This window comes from Ambystoma mexicanum, chromosome 11 (genome assembly GCF_040938575.1).
Source record: "Ambystoma mexicanum isolate Mex_15411 chromosome 11, UKY_AmexF1_1, whole genome shotgun sequence".
Classification (NCBI taxonomy): domain Eukaryota; kingdom Metazoa; phylum Chordata; class Amphibia; order Caudata; family Ambystomatidae; genus Ambystoma; species Ambystoma mexicanum.
This window is the reverse complement of record NC_090934.1, coordinates 1,354,757,121-1,354,770,737: the sequence shown is the minus strand read 5'-3', so window position 1 is coordinate 1,354,770,737 and position 13,617 is coordinate 1,354,757,121. Positions and strand designations below refer to the sequence as shown.

Genomic DNA, 13,617 nt, shown 5'->3' with positions numbered 1-13,617 from the left:
CCCGTACATTATAATGCAGAAGTGGTTACCATCTAACTATCCATAGTGCATATATATTTTCTTGCTCTCTTTCTGGTGGACAATCAAAGTGATACTGAAACTCTTTTTCTCATTACCACCATTAACCACCCTAGTTCACATGGGTGGCTTTAGGAGGGAAGGCTGTGGTTCAAAAGGATGCAAAGTGACCACGTTTTGCATTCTTCTAACATGTCCACATTGGCATCTTTCAAACATTGCAGGTGCCCTACTTAGGCAAAATGGCCCTTAGTAAGGGAATTATTAAGCAGTGCCTCCTTTGTCACTGGTGGTTTTATGAGACACCTCTCGGTTTCTCCTGGTCCTCCTCGTGAAGGGGACCCATTACACCATCACCTTGACGTCACTTCAAGTAAAGTTGTTTTCAAATTAACTACAATGATTATTTTTGGCTCACACCACACGAAGTACTAAAGTTCCTTCTTTTTCACATCACAGATATCAGCAGGTTTCCAAGCTATGCGCCATGGGAGTTTTCCCCATTCCCCAAGTGGTCACTTTCACATGAGGACAAATCAGGAATAGAAGCATGATCAAATCAAGGCGTTAACCATTTACAACTTGCCTACAGAGCATTTTTAGTGCCATTTGGTTGCGGAGCACATGATGGAATTAACATGTCCACCAAGCTTTCCTGCTCAGACTTCAAAGACCACAGGGTTTTATGCAGGCATGAGATTTGCATGTAGGTGTTAAATCAATGGATTGCTCAGGAATACTCTTAGCACTTGATTAAAGCATGCACATTTCACAGGAATCCATAGTCAATACCGTTTTCAAAGGATAATTTGCAGGTAGCATTTACTTTGTTTTAAACAAAAAAGTAGAATTGAAGAGTAATGGCTATGTTGCCTGGTTTTACTCCTCACTTTTAATCCTAGTTTTTGTCATGTTTAAAATTGCAAGCAGGTGATCCAACAGCGTTGTTTGTAACCAAAATGTTAATAAAAAGGACCCAAAGTTGTTCTTTCAGTACACTGACATTTTTTTGAAACCCTCCTTTTCTTTGCATGTGGATTAACTGAAATGTCTGCCAAAAAACTACTTGCATAAAAAAAAACAAAAAAACAATGGCAGCTTTCAGTTATGAAAAGCTTCAGTTGCTTCAATGTACTGTGAGATCTATAAAAGCTTTTTTGGCCTGGGCACCCCCTCCACCCCACCGCCCCCTTAATGCCACATTTTAAACTACTGGATAGATTTACACCAAACCACTGAAAGGCATATTTGCACTGCTTTAAGACCAACCTGTTTCTTATTTGGTGCAAATGTGTCCAATGTTCATCGCACACGTGTCTTAAGGATACACCTTTTCGTCTAGGGTAAATATGTGTTTGTTCAAAAATATTTTCCAACTCTAAACTTTTAAACGTTGGGCGTGGTGGACAGAAGGGGGCCATACAATTGGTTTAGAACATTTCATCCAGAAACACCCAGCCAATAAAAATGTTTAGCAACAGAATGTTTTCAAAAGTCAGTGGTTCATAGGGCGACGACTATCACCTTATAATATATAAAGATGTTGCTTACCAGTAATCTTTCTGGTGCTTGTATCAGTTTAGAAAAACAGTGCAAAGCATAGTCTACCACCCAGTGGTAGTTCAGGAGTATCACAGGTTTACATGTGCAAGTACCCACACACCATGGCACTCAGTGAACACACCCTCAGATGGTTGGTTTTCTTGTTGGTTTTCTGAACTGGACTTTGACACAGTGCAGGGTGTGTTTGTAGGAATGTAATGGGTTTTGTGGTATGGTTGCATCATTTATTATGGAGAATTTAGGAAAGCGCACAAGACTCGTAACAGATACAAGCACTAGAACGACTATTTTATGTTATGATTTTTCATACCAAGGTACGGCGCAACTGACACAAAGGCAACCTGGTGCTAAGACTGAAAAAGGACCATTAAGAAAAAGAAAGATGGGTCATAAAAGTAAAGTCTTCAGAGCCTTTCTGAATTGCAAATGGGCAGCCACAGAGCGCAGAGCAATAGGTAGAGCATTCCACAACATGGCAGCCTTAACAGAAAATGAGCAGCCACCAAATCTAGCACGGCAAAACTTAGGAACAGCAAGAAGGAAGCGATCTTTAGAACGTAGTACACAGGCAGGAATGTAAGGTAGAAACATTGACTGCAAATACGCATGGTCAGCTGTATAAAAAGCCCTTTTCACCAGACAAAGATTTTTGCCACTGGCAGTTAATGCAAAGCATTGAAAACTGGAGAGATATGCTCCCGATAGGAAACACCGGTGGCAAGCGGGCGGCTGAATTTTGAAGAATTTGAAGGAGGCCTAGTAGGTAGTGAGACTGGGCCAGATGGAGAGAATTACAATAATCGATCTGACTAAGGACCAGAGCGGCGACCACTGCAGCTCGCAAATGAAAAGGAATAAACTGCGAACCTTTGAGTACCTTCAATTGAAAATAACCAGCCTGGCAAAGTGAGCCGATCTGGGAAGTCAGGAAAGCAAACCGCTTCACATCTAAATTCTTGATCACAAGGACAGCAACAGGAAAAGAGCCAAAAGAAGTGGGCCAAAAAGAAAGTCCAGGGAGACGTGACAGCACTAGAACCCACAACCATAACGCCAGACTTCTCCCCATTCAATTTGAGCCAATTGTCGCTCATCCAGCACCCCAACCCAGTCCTCACTATTATTGGGTAATACCAGTCTTCTGAGCTTGTGAATTTGTTTACAACTGCATGAAATGCATAGATTAGCCAGCATTGTTTTATTTGCAGAAGTGGGAGTGTGGATGTCATAGCAGAACGCAGACAGGCAGCACTACTCGCCAGACCTGTGAAACTGCCCATCTTTGTATCGATACAGTAGTGTTTTCTAAATGTGTTACTGAACTCTCACGTTGCAGCTTTACAAGTAGTGTTGGGAGGAACACTGTAGGAAAGCAAGTATTGCTTTAGTCTCGAGTAGAGTGGGCCTTTTGGGACATTGGCAATCGCTTTTGTGCAAGTGAGTAGCACTAGCTCCCAAAGGTGGATCCACTTTGCAGAGCGCGGCCCCATTTTGGATATAAACAACTTTAAATTGAATCTGCAAGACCACACATGTACCAGAGAATAGAGTGTGAAGAAATACAGGTGGATACGATTGGATTGAGCTATTGGAAGTTGAACACACATGTATAGATCAGGAAACAGAAACCTGTGCTAGCAAGAGGGAGCATTTAGGATATGGAGTATTGAACTTGGATATGTATCATATCGAAATATCAAGCAAACAGAAATGATCACGGAAGTTGTGGAATTCGATGCAAGTGATTATAATAAGCATCAACAGAAAGAACAATTGAATATCGGTGGATTTTGTATATACAATTAATTTATTATCTAGTTATTCTAGATGCCTGCGGGTAGTTTGTGCGGCTTTATAAATGAAATAAATTTGAATAATCTCAAATGTACCATGTATGAAATTCGAATGCCTAGATCAAGCGCAAAAGCAGGCAAAACATTGGCAAGTGCTCCAGTGTGTTAATGTTGGCACAGGGACTCAAGGGTTAGTTATCAGGATGTAATGTTATAGGTAGTGGGGTATCAAGCTAAAGAATACATTACCGTGAAATTAAATTACAGACTCTTAAATTTGACTGAGTGCAACAAGACCTTTTCTTTCGGTTTTCCAGGAGATAAAAGTAGCTCCTTGGTATCCAGCATTAAACTGTAACCAGAAGCTACCATTGGGAAACCAGGAGCTAGTAAATAGCATTAGGCAAATCTAACTTCCTTATAAGAAGCACACTTTATTTAAGAAACCTTACCCTTTAAATGTTGTATAGATGTGTCCAAATGTTTATTTATTGGTTATCCCAAACACACAAATAAATACACATAGGTGGGTCTGTCCAGCATCATTGGCAACGAGGAGCGAAACGTATCTGTTATCTATTAACTGGGAGCCTCTAGGCTACAAGCAGTAGCTAAATAGCTCACAACCCTCCACAATTTCGAACCCTGCTATTTACTTTCATTGGTGTGCATAGCTCTCAAAAACTACAGTAGATTGCGAAATTCCCACTAGACAAAAGCCTCATTTGGCCCTGAAACACTGCCTAATATATATAATTAACACAACATTTAAAAGATGTGGAAGTAAAATAAAAGACAATGCCCTTATGCATAAAGATCAATGTGACTAACCACCACAATGATATACCCTATTGCTTTACCTTGCCCTGGCATAAACTATTGCTGCAGCTTTTTTGTTTGTTCTCCCCATCCGCTATAAAAACAACTACAGCTTTGTTTTGTACCCATGTACGGGAACATTTCTGAAGAGGCATGTGGACCTGCACAACAGAATATGCATAGGTGTAGAAGATTGCCCTCTCCCATCTGCCCAAACATCTAGCTACCTGTTGTGGAATCTACCGCTAACCCCATAACCACCCTTCTCAGGTCAGACCCAGGAATGCTGGGATATTCCATGGTATTCAAGTTAAGGATCATGCTTTTATATATTTAGGTGTCATGAGGTACGTTATTCAGCAATCAATTGTGGGTACGGAAAATGGGGGCACTGACGAAAGCTATTCAAGATCAATTGTAACGATTTAAACAAAGAGGTTTTCATAAAAGTGGTCAATTTAATACCTGCTCCTACATTCAGAACAAAACAAATCTTTCATCAACACAATAATTAATTGGCTAACATTGGTAAATGTATTGTGTAATGTGTGCAAGAAGCATCATTTGCAACCCTGAAAAATTACCCAAGTAGCACCAAGAACATCTGGCATCAAGCTGGAAGAGAAATTTGGTAGTCCCACTTCTTTTGGACAGAACATGTACTATGAATCAAAAAAGCACGAATTGGCATTAGTATCTGGCGGCGACATTCCACGGGATACACTTAACGTGGATTGGTTCGTTTCAGAGCCATACCACAGTGTAATCCCGTGGACACACTTACGTGCATCGCGCGCCAGGTACACTTTTCTGGCGACCATGGAAAGGGAGAAGTGACCACACATTGTCCCTTCTCCCTTTTCCAAGGTGGCCAGTTTCCTCCCATTCATTAGTACGTAGCAAGTCTGCCCAAAATGGTGCCTTGGTGCTCCGTTACTAATGAAGCAGTACACACATTCTAGTGTTCCTAGGACTAATGCGTACTGTGGCAACACCTTTTCAAACGGCAAAAGAAATGCAGCTTGATAAATTTTCATCAGCACATTAGTATTCCGGGGCTGCAAACTCAGGAAAACTAGTATCCCGAGAATGCAGACCCCGGAATACTAATGGCAATAACCGCCTCGCTGGCGAGCCATTATCGCGTTATGGTAATGCCCCCAGGACCACCGTTACTTCAGGCCCCGGGGGCATTACCTTAGGGGGTAATGACCCAGCAGTTATTGCCATATTATGCCGTAACCAGAAGGATTAAATATTTATCAGGAACATTTAGCCTCTCGGTAAGGACAATCTGGATAAGACATCTTGTTAGTTGGGTGTGGTTCTTTCCAAGTATAAGATTGCAGAACTACATTTACGCCACTGATGGGTAATATTGCATATTGGTACCATGCAGACCCTACAATTACTATATACAAATTAAGGTTTTTCAGGATTTATGTAGCCTATAAATGAGAACAATAATAACCACAAACATCCTCGTTAATAACTAAGTGTGTACATGTTCTTTGACATGGCATTATTTTTCCAGTCATTTAAATATTCAAGAAACATTTTTTTTAATATCAAATATGTTAATTCCAAGAGGCTTTATATATTAATATCGCTGCCAGAGTTCCAAACAGAGGAGAAACGAAATTGGATTTTTTGAAAAAATATTCGATTCACAAATCGCACTGCCAGGAAGTATGAACAAGTACTTAACTCGGTCATGTTCATTGCGGTAACACCAAAGCAGTCGATGTACATTTTGGATGTTCGATGTACATTTTGGATGTTCGATGTACATTTTGGATGTTCGATGTACATTTTGGATGTTCGCTGTACTTGTGGTTTTGTTCCCTTTATATTGAGGACTCCATTTGAGGGGTGCAGGCTTTTATTTTTTGCATTCACGATATAGGCAGTACAATCCCCATGTTGAACATTAGAGAAATAGGAGTTCAGGTGAATGGCGATTCACAAAAGGCTTTGATTGCACAGTTATCCAAGTAAACTCCTCCCCAAGATGTCTGCTGCCTTGATAAGATGTCCTTTGTCAGTACCGCATGCAGGAGCAGAATTATTTTAATCACTCCTTTAAAACTTGGGCAAATGACTATTCCCACTAGTAACCTACGCACAATGTTCATATAATGTTGTTAACCTTAACTTTTCAACTAATACACATGAAATGAATCATCTGGAGAGATTATTTGGCATATATTGTGTTGCTCTTTGATTGTGCATTTTCATTCTGTACACGCATTAAGACTGATTTTCAATACTCTGGCCTGGTGGATATATTATGACAGGGACAGCTCTGGGAGATGTAGCCAAATCAGTTCAAGGTAAAGCAGTGACAAGGGTCTAGGCGAAGTCTCAAAAGATGGTGAACTTGTAAAGGGTCCACAATGTGTACACAGTGGGAATCACAAATTATACTTAGTATGTATAAATATATGTATTTATGGCCAACAACCACCGTGAAAAATGACTACGAACATGTAGAAGTATCACAATATTAATAATAGATTACATATATCCAGTCATTGAAGTAGGGCATAACACAAATCAAACCCCTGTAAAAGAAAGTGCAGATTACTTTATGTAGTACAGGTCTATGGAGAATTAACCCATCTTCAAAAGTCCTTCCCTAAATTGTCTGGGGCCTTATGCCCAAAAGTTCAGACAGTTCGTGATGCAGGAAAAAATGAAGATAGGGTCTCTGGGGTCCAGTGAACGGTTCCAAGGATTAAAGGACAATGTATTCCAAATAATAGTAGTGTCCCCAAATTACAGAATGGTTGCGCCAGCAAGCTATGCTAAAAGCAAAGTACAGTAAAAGTTAGGAAAACTCTTAAAGGTAGTTTCGGGGCAGGTAAGAACCACTATAACTTACCCCGATACTCAATCTTACCAGGGCTTGGCAGGTCAATGGAAGATGGCTTTTCCTGCCATCAGCCTCAATCCTTGATTCACATGTTCGAGCTGATATCCAGTCGGCATCTTTCGCTGGTGCAAGCACTCTTGGATGAAGAAAGCAGAAAAACGCGATGTAGGCCAGCCCCTCTCAGGACTGGATTCGAGGCAGGTAAGCTGTTTTGGATGGTGGTCACCTAAGCACATCAGTTGCAAAGGGCATCAGTTGTCGTGATCAGACTTTCTCTCCTATCTCGGGTCCCCTTGAAGTTAGGACTCTGACATTTCGCGGAGGTAAGTCTTGTAGGACAAGCTGAGTATCCCCCCCCCCCCCCCAATTTCCAGGCCACAGCTCGGAACGGCAAAGTCAGCAGCACGGTGGCCCAAACTCAGAGCTGGTCAACCACAGGATGGTCCCGGGACAATTCAGAAGGCTCTTTTTTTGCAGTTTACCGAGCAGACATCAGGAATGGATGTTCCCTCCACTCCAAGTGTCACAGCTCCCTTGCAGGACTGCTGAAGGTCACAAGCAAGATAGGGATCCACCAGGACAGCAGCAGACGTTGGTTGCCAGGCCTCCTTCAGGCAGGTCTCTGGTCTCTTCACAGGTCTCCAGCTAGACAGGAGTCTTGGCTCCTTCAGGATCTCTGAAGAATGGGTGCAGGGGTCATCCTCATCCTAAAATCCAGGCAAGAGCCGAAACTCCCACTAGCCAATAGCAGGACTAGCCCCACACACACACACACACACACACACACCCACACCCACACCCACACCCACACCCACACCCACACACACCCACCCCCACCCCCCCCAGCAGTGGTCCACTCGGGACCACTCACACATAACAGACCCACTGAAACAAGTTTGTGGATTGGGACCAGACAGTCCCAGACCACCACCTGCCAGAGAACATACATAGAGCCCTCCAGTCACTCGCCAAATGCTTATGCTTTCCCGACCACTGCAAGTCCATACAAGGATTTACCTGGCCTCTCAGGCCAGGAAGACTGCTAAAGAACAAGATGGCCAAAGGGCAAGCGAAAAACCATGTGGTATATGGCCATGTTTGGACACTAGCCACAGTTAATAGCCAAACGTGATAAACGCGGTAAAGCTGAAACAAAAAGCACCAAAAAATGGTAAAAAGTCACTTCTGCCACCAGCTTGTGCTGGTCAATGGAAATTAATTTGAGTCTTGGTCTAGGGCAAAAAAAAGTGTACCCCATTGTACTGCATTGTAAGATGCATTGTACATGGATAAAAGGTTAACACAAGTGATAAGTTACTAAAAGTAGTAAAGTTGCAAGACTAAGGGAAACAATGTTTCCCAGTACTTACTGCCCAGGACATGTCAGTTTCCTGATAACAGATGAGCAGAGACTGCATTGCAAAACGTATAAGTCAGGATCAAAAATTAAATCAAAAGGTTTGGCGGTCCATAAATATGGAAGGAAAGGTGAATTAAAGAGAACTCTTTCCTAACAACATGTGTTGCGTAATCGGTAGAGGAGTCAGTGTAGAGCTTTGTGCAAAGAACTCCTGCAGGGTCACGTGATGTGACCTGGCTAGGAGTGCGGACAGAGAATGGAATCATGGAATGTGAACGGCACGTGTTGTGAAGACGATTGCAATCCTAGTAGCCATTTGTAAGAAGCCTTCCAGAAATATCCAGATCAGGTGAGGAGACATTGGGTTAATGGTGGACTTGTGCTCTGTCCAGGATAAACTTGACGGAGCAGGGAGGCCTCAGGGACTGGACAATGAGTTTGTTATTGAAAAATATTACACGTTTCAGTTTTGGTCTAGGGGCCATAACCTATAAACATAGATGTCTGGTGATTGGGTCAGGTTGTTGCAGGATTGTTACTATAGAGTAAACTCGTAGCTCTGTTGATGGTCTTGGAAGACAATGATTGTGTGAGCAATGTTTCTCCGACATGCAATGTGGAAAAAGGTTTGTGCAGTTGAGCACACTAGAAAAAAAGTTTGATTGTCACACGATAGAGGATGATGGAATATCTGCATCTGTTCACCTTTTTTAATTTTAAAGAATGCTCCTGAAACTTCAAAGTTAGAAGTAGCTTGCAAGTATGGACTTTTTGATCTTTGCACAGTGGGATGTGTGTACATGTTGGCGCAGAACTCTCGGGAGGATAGCTCAAGGGCAACATGCTGGTCTTGGAAGCAAGATGACGCAGAGCAACACAGGCCTGATCCCTGGGTCTGTGCTGGGTATTGAGCGAGTTATAAATAACCAATTATAAGGACTAACGTGTCCTGTAAGCCCCGTCAACTATTAAGTCCCTTAATCAAAACAGTCTGAATTAAGAACAAATGTGTATTTTTGCTTGCTCTGCTCATTCCAGAGCAAATGGATTTTTTCATGCAAGGTTTGCTGGGTTCAGGAAGCAAGATCCAAAGTTATTGCTTAGGTCATCTGGGTGCGTCAAGGATTGAACCCGTGAACGTTTCAGGCATGTTTTGACGATCACGTTTAAGTGTTGAAGTAAACATTCCTTTACGATCCTGAAAAATAAAAATTCTAACCACCAACAATTCCCAAAATGTTAGAAAACATGCGGTGGCCTACAAGCCGTTTGATTTTAATGATTATAGTAGAATATGAATTTGCTTGTGGCACTTGTTTTTCTCTATGGAATGTTGAAAATGCGTGGACAGGAATTCCACATTTGTTCGATTAGATGATATCGAAAGGTCAATACTAAAAGAAGCGCACAGCCAATGACAATTTTTGCACGCAGTAAACCTATACTGAACTTTTCACTCGCCCGAGCCCCTGCTCACAGCCTACCCACCCAAGAATCCCCTGCATCAAAACGCACCACACACGCACCACACACACGCACGCAACAGCCCCCACAATGGCGCTTCAGGTTCCTGGCATGTGTGTCGCAGGGGCTGACAGTTCGATTTAGAAGGACCCCTCTGTGCGGTCACAGCGCGGTCTTTCTAAATCGTTCTTTTAAAAGTATTTTGGCCTAACACCAACAACAAAAAAATGAATCTCTGTACAATATTACAAAAGGCTTTAGAAATCATGCAAGCCACCATTACCGTCATGTACAAGTTAAAATTATACCAACAGGGAGCAAGCTAGCCATACATTTTCTCGCCACCTCAAGTCTATACATGCACAGCCCACCATTTCTTACTCGCCAAGAGGCAAATATCACTAGCCAATGGTTAATGACGAGTGCAAACTTTGCACCCCGATACCTGTATCCAAAAAGGTAGAAGAAAACCTTCCAAATCACCTCTTACTATGCCTTCAACTGATCCTGCAGAGTACCGCTACTATGCCTTCAACTGAACCTGCAGAGCACCGCTACTATGCCTTCAGCCTTCAACTGATCCTGCAGAGTACCGCTACTATGCCTTCAACTGAACCTGCAGAGCACTGCTACTATGCCTTCAAATAACCTGCAGAGCAACGCTACTATGCCTTCAACTGAACCTTCAGAGTACTGCTAGTATGCCTTCAACTGAACCTGCATAGAACCGCTAACCTTCAAATGAATCAGCAGAGAACCGATACTATGTCTTCCACTGAACCTGCAGCGAATCGAACTGCTACTATACCTTCAAATGAAGCAGCGTTGTATATTTCAGGAAGGCCCAACGAGTATGGAATAAAAGGCTACATTGCTCTAATGCAGGAATGGTTTCTATTGACCCAGTTCAGTAAACACCTAGAGGAGGGGTGGGGGGTGGTCGATTCTTCCCTAAAGAAATGCTGCTTCTTATGCTGCAGTGGCCGTTGTAGCATTATTCCCAGCCTGCTCTTTGCACTTTAGCAAGCCTGAAAGACTTTACATCGGTTTTTTGATGAGACTAACGTGATTTTTGGACACTATGTTTTGGCGAGGGGAAATTTTAACTAAAAACGCTTCAAGTACATTTGACAAGGAATTCCATCATCCTCACGGCAAACACAAAACACCCCCCTAACTTTACAGCACAGGCAGTTCGAGGAAACTGGTTTTCCCAAAACCATGCAACACATTTTGCTACAGCAGGTGGACTGGTGCAAAGGTGCTTACCTTGCATAAAAAACGTACTTGCAAACATACTGCTCGGCGGCTTCGGAGGGGAATAGTTTGGAGACTCTCGGTTGAAGTCATCTGAATTCGGAGACGGTGCATATACCTAAAAACAATTTTTAAAAACATTAAATTACATGCACAAGCTACACAAATAAAAACATACAATACTTGCTTATTGATGCAAAATATTAAACCAGGTTATAAATATGTCAGTGAAGATCCCATGATGGTTTCATCTCAGACTCTGGTGAACGTGAAAAGTCATTTTCGTCCAAGGAGAAGGGACTACACGCTGGTTTTTCAACCATGAAACATCGCCACCTTTATTGTAAATGTGCACAAAAGCGTGCGGTTTAATAACCTCATGTCCGCATTAAGTTCACTCTATATATTCGTTACCGCAGAATACAACCATAACAGTCATTTTGCGAAACTGGATCGGATATCCTAGGAAGGTCTCATTTTCCACATGGTCAAGCGAAACATCATGAAATGTACATACAAATGGCGGCGACAACCATGGCAACTATTTAGTGACTAGATGGGGCTGTGGGTCATCAGGCAATGGGATCAGAGCATGGCTTTAAAGCACATGCAATATGGCGCCTGCAACCCTCTCTGTATCCACTTTTTTTTTTAAAACCACAGATTCCATTTGTGTGGACAACAATGGGTCAAAAACGGTGGCCGAGGGCGACACAAAAGAGACGCTAATAAAATGCTGAACTTTGCCACACGAGTTAAAAGTGACCCAGGTCGGCCTTGTAACCTCCCAGTGACCCGAGAGGTCACGGTGGACGGCAGGGGAATGCACAGCAGGGAGGGAAATAAACACTAATTCGTACAGCAGCTGCTCGATTCCTTCTGTCAGAAGGGAACAACAATTGTGGGCGCTTCCCAGCCTCCTTGCCCCGGTGAATAGTGCATGGGTGGGTGTGAACAAACGTCACCATTTAGCTAGGAAAGGTTAGGTTGCAGCCACACCCAGTCTGAAGGAATATCGGGGAGAACATGATAGGAAATAATCCAGCAATATCAGTTTAAGGCACTCGAGCTCCAAGATGCAAGCAAAGGCAAATAGCAGGGGGCATTTACTCCCAGATCTTGCAATTTAGTCTCAGGTCTGCCAAAGAGTTTACCAAGAACTTAGTCGTGAAGTATATGGTATAGTCCATCCCCATCCGTACTCCGATGTTTGGAAAATGTGCTCTACTACAAAACGTAGAAACTCTGCCACATTAGACCCCCCCTTCCCAAGGTACTCTGGGTTACTGCCATCAGGCGACCCCCACCATGGTAGGCATCTCTACAGGCGTCCATCCACTAAACTCTGGACATGGGCTGGGTCTGAAAGAACCTCGTTCAGCTGCCCAGAAGAATTACAACTGCTGCTAAACACTAGAAGATGCATTCCCCAAGGGTTTTCCCCGCTCTTTTAGAAAAAGTCAAAATAGATGCTGTTATCTTCCGCTGCTGTGCCTTGGGGTGCATCCATGGACTGTTGGAGCATTGCTTGGAAACTGAGCTGGGACCCATTTAGCTCCTGCTTGTGGCCTAGACAAGCCTGTCTAGCTTTGCAACGGCTACTAGGAGCTACTTTTGGTCTTCACGCCCATTTGATGACAAACACCTATGTGAATTTAACTCTGTGCATTTGGGATAATCTGCTAATCAGACTGCACACATCCAACTGATCTCTCATTACCAATACACCTAAAGTTAGGATGCAGCTACCACCAAGCAACCACATCAATAAACCTAAAGTTAGGATGCAGCAACCACATCAGCTGCTCACATATTGAGTGCACCCAAGCACCCTACAACACTACTCTCTCGACTGACTTGGACTGTGGTCCCCGAGGGCGTTCAACCCACAAGCGCTTTGAGGTCATACCATTGATATATAGAGCGCTATATAAATGCTAAATAGACATCAGGACACATCCATAGGGCATTTAAAGCATAAGGAGCCATACATAATGGACAACACAATATATTTCCATCTATGTGGAAGATATATTTGCAGAACACTATGCACAAGCTCCTCGTTCCCCAGTGGTAGCTCTTGGTCACTGGTTAATGCTGGATACACAGGAGCTGCTTTTAGCACCTGCGTATCCCATCTTAATTTCAATGCCTGGGAATCTTTAAAAAGATAAAAGGGGAGACATCTCCAAAGCAAATTGAGTAAAATCTGGGCACCTAGATGCCTCAAACAGAGCAGGGCAGCTGTTACATGATTGGGGTATAGTACTAGGGACAGCATGCTAGTTCAGGGTCCACATGTTGGGTGGTTAGTGTGACTAGCACCTCCCTGATTCATTAGGAGCCTAAAGGCTCCAGTGAAGGAGCAGTGTGCAAGAAGAAACAAAATGAACAGCAAGCCATTTTTGAGTGATGCCTTTACTGTATTTGAGTTATTTCAGGTGGTTTTGTAGAGCAATAACATTTTG

The 13,617-nt window shown here is 42.9% G+C and overlaps 1 protein-coding gene across 10 annotated transcripts in view; it reads right to left on the bottom strand.

The window, feature by feature from the left end:
• TCF12 (transcription factor 12) overlaps nucleotides 1–13,617 on the bottom strand; it is a 1,064,187-nt gene that overhangs the window by 74,771 nt on the left and 975,799 nt on the right. For 7 of the 10 annotated variants that reach the window (XM_069624898.1, XM_069624900.1, XM_069624899.1 and 4 more), the window contains one exon: nucleotides 11,162–11,267. In XM_069624898.1, the coding sequence (XP_069480999.1) occupies nucleotides 11,162–11,267 (106 nt within the window). The remainder of the gene's footprint in view (nucleotides 1–11,161; nucleotides 11,268–13,617) is intronic. The other 3 variants (XM_069624897.1, XM_069624903.1, XM_069624905.1) reach the window with 1 other exon arrangement.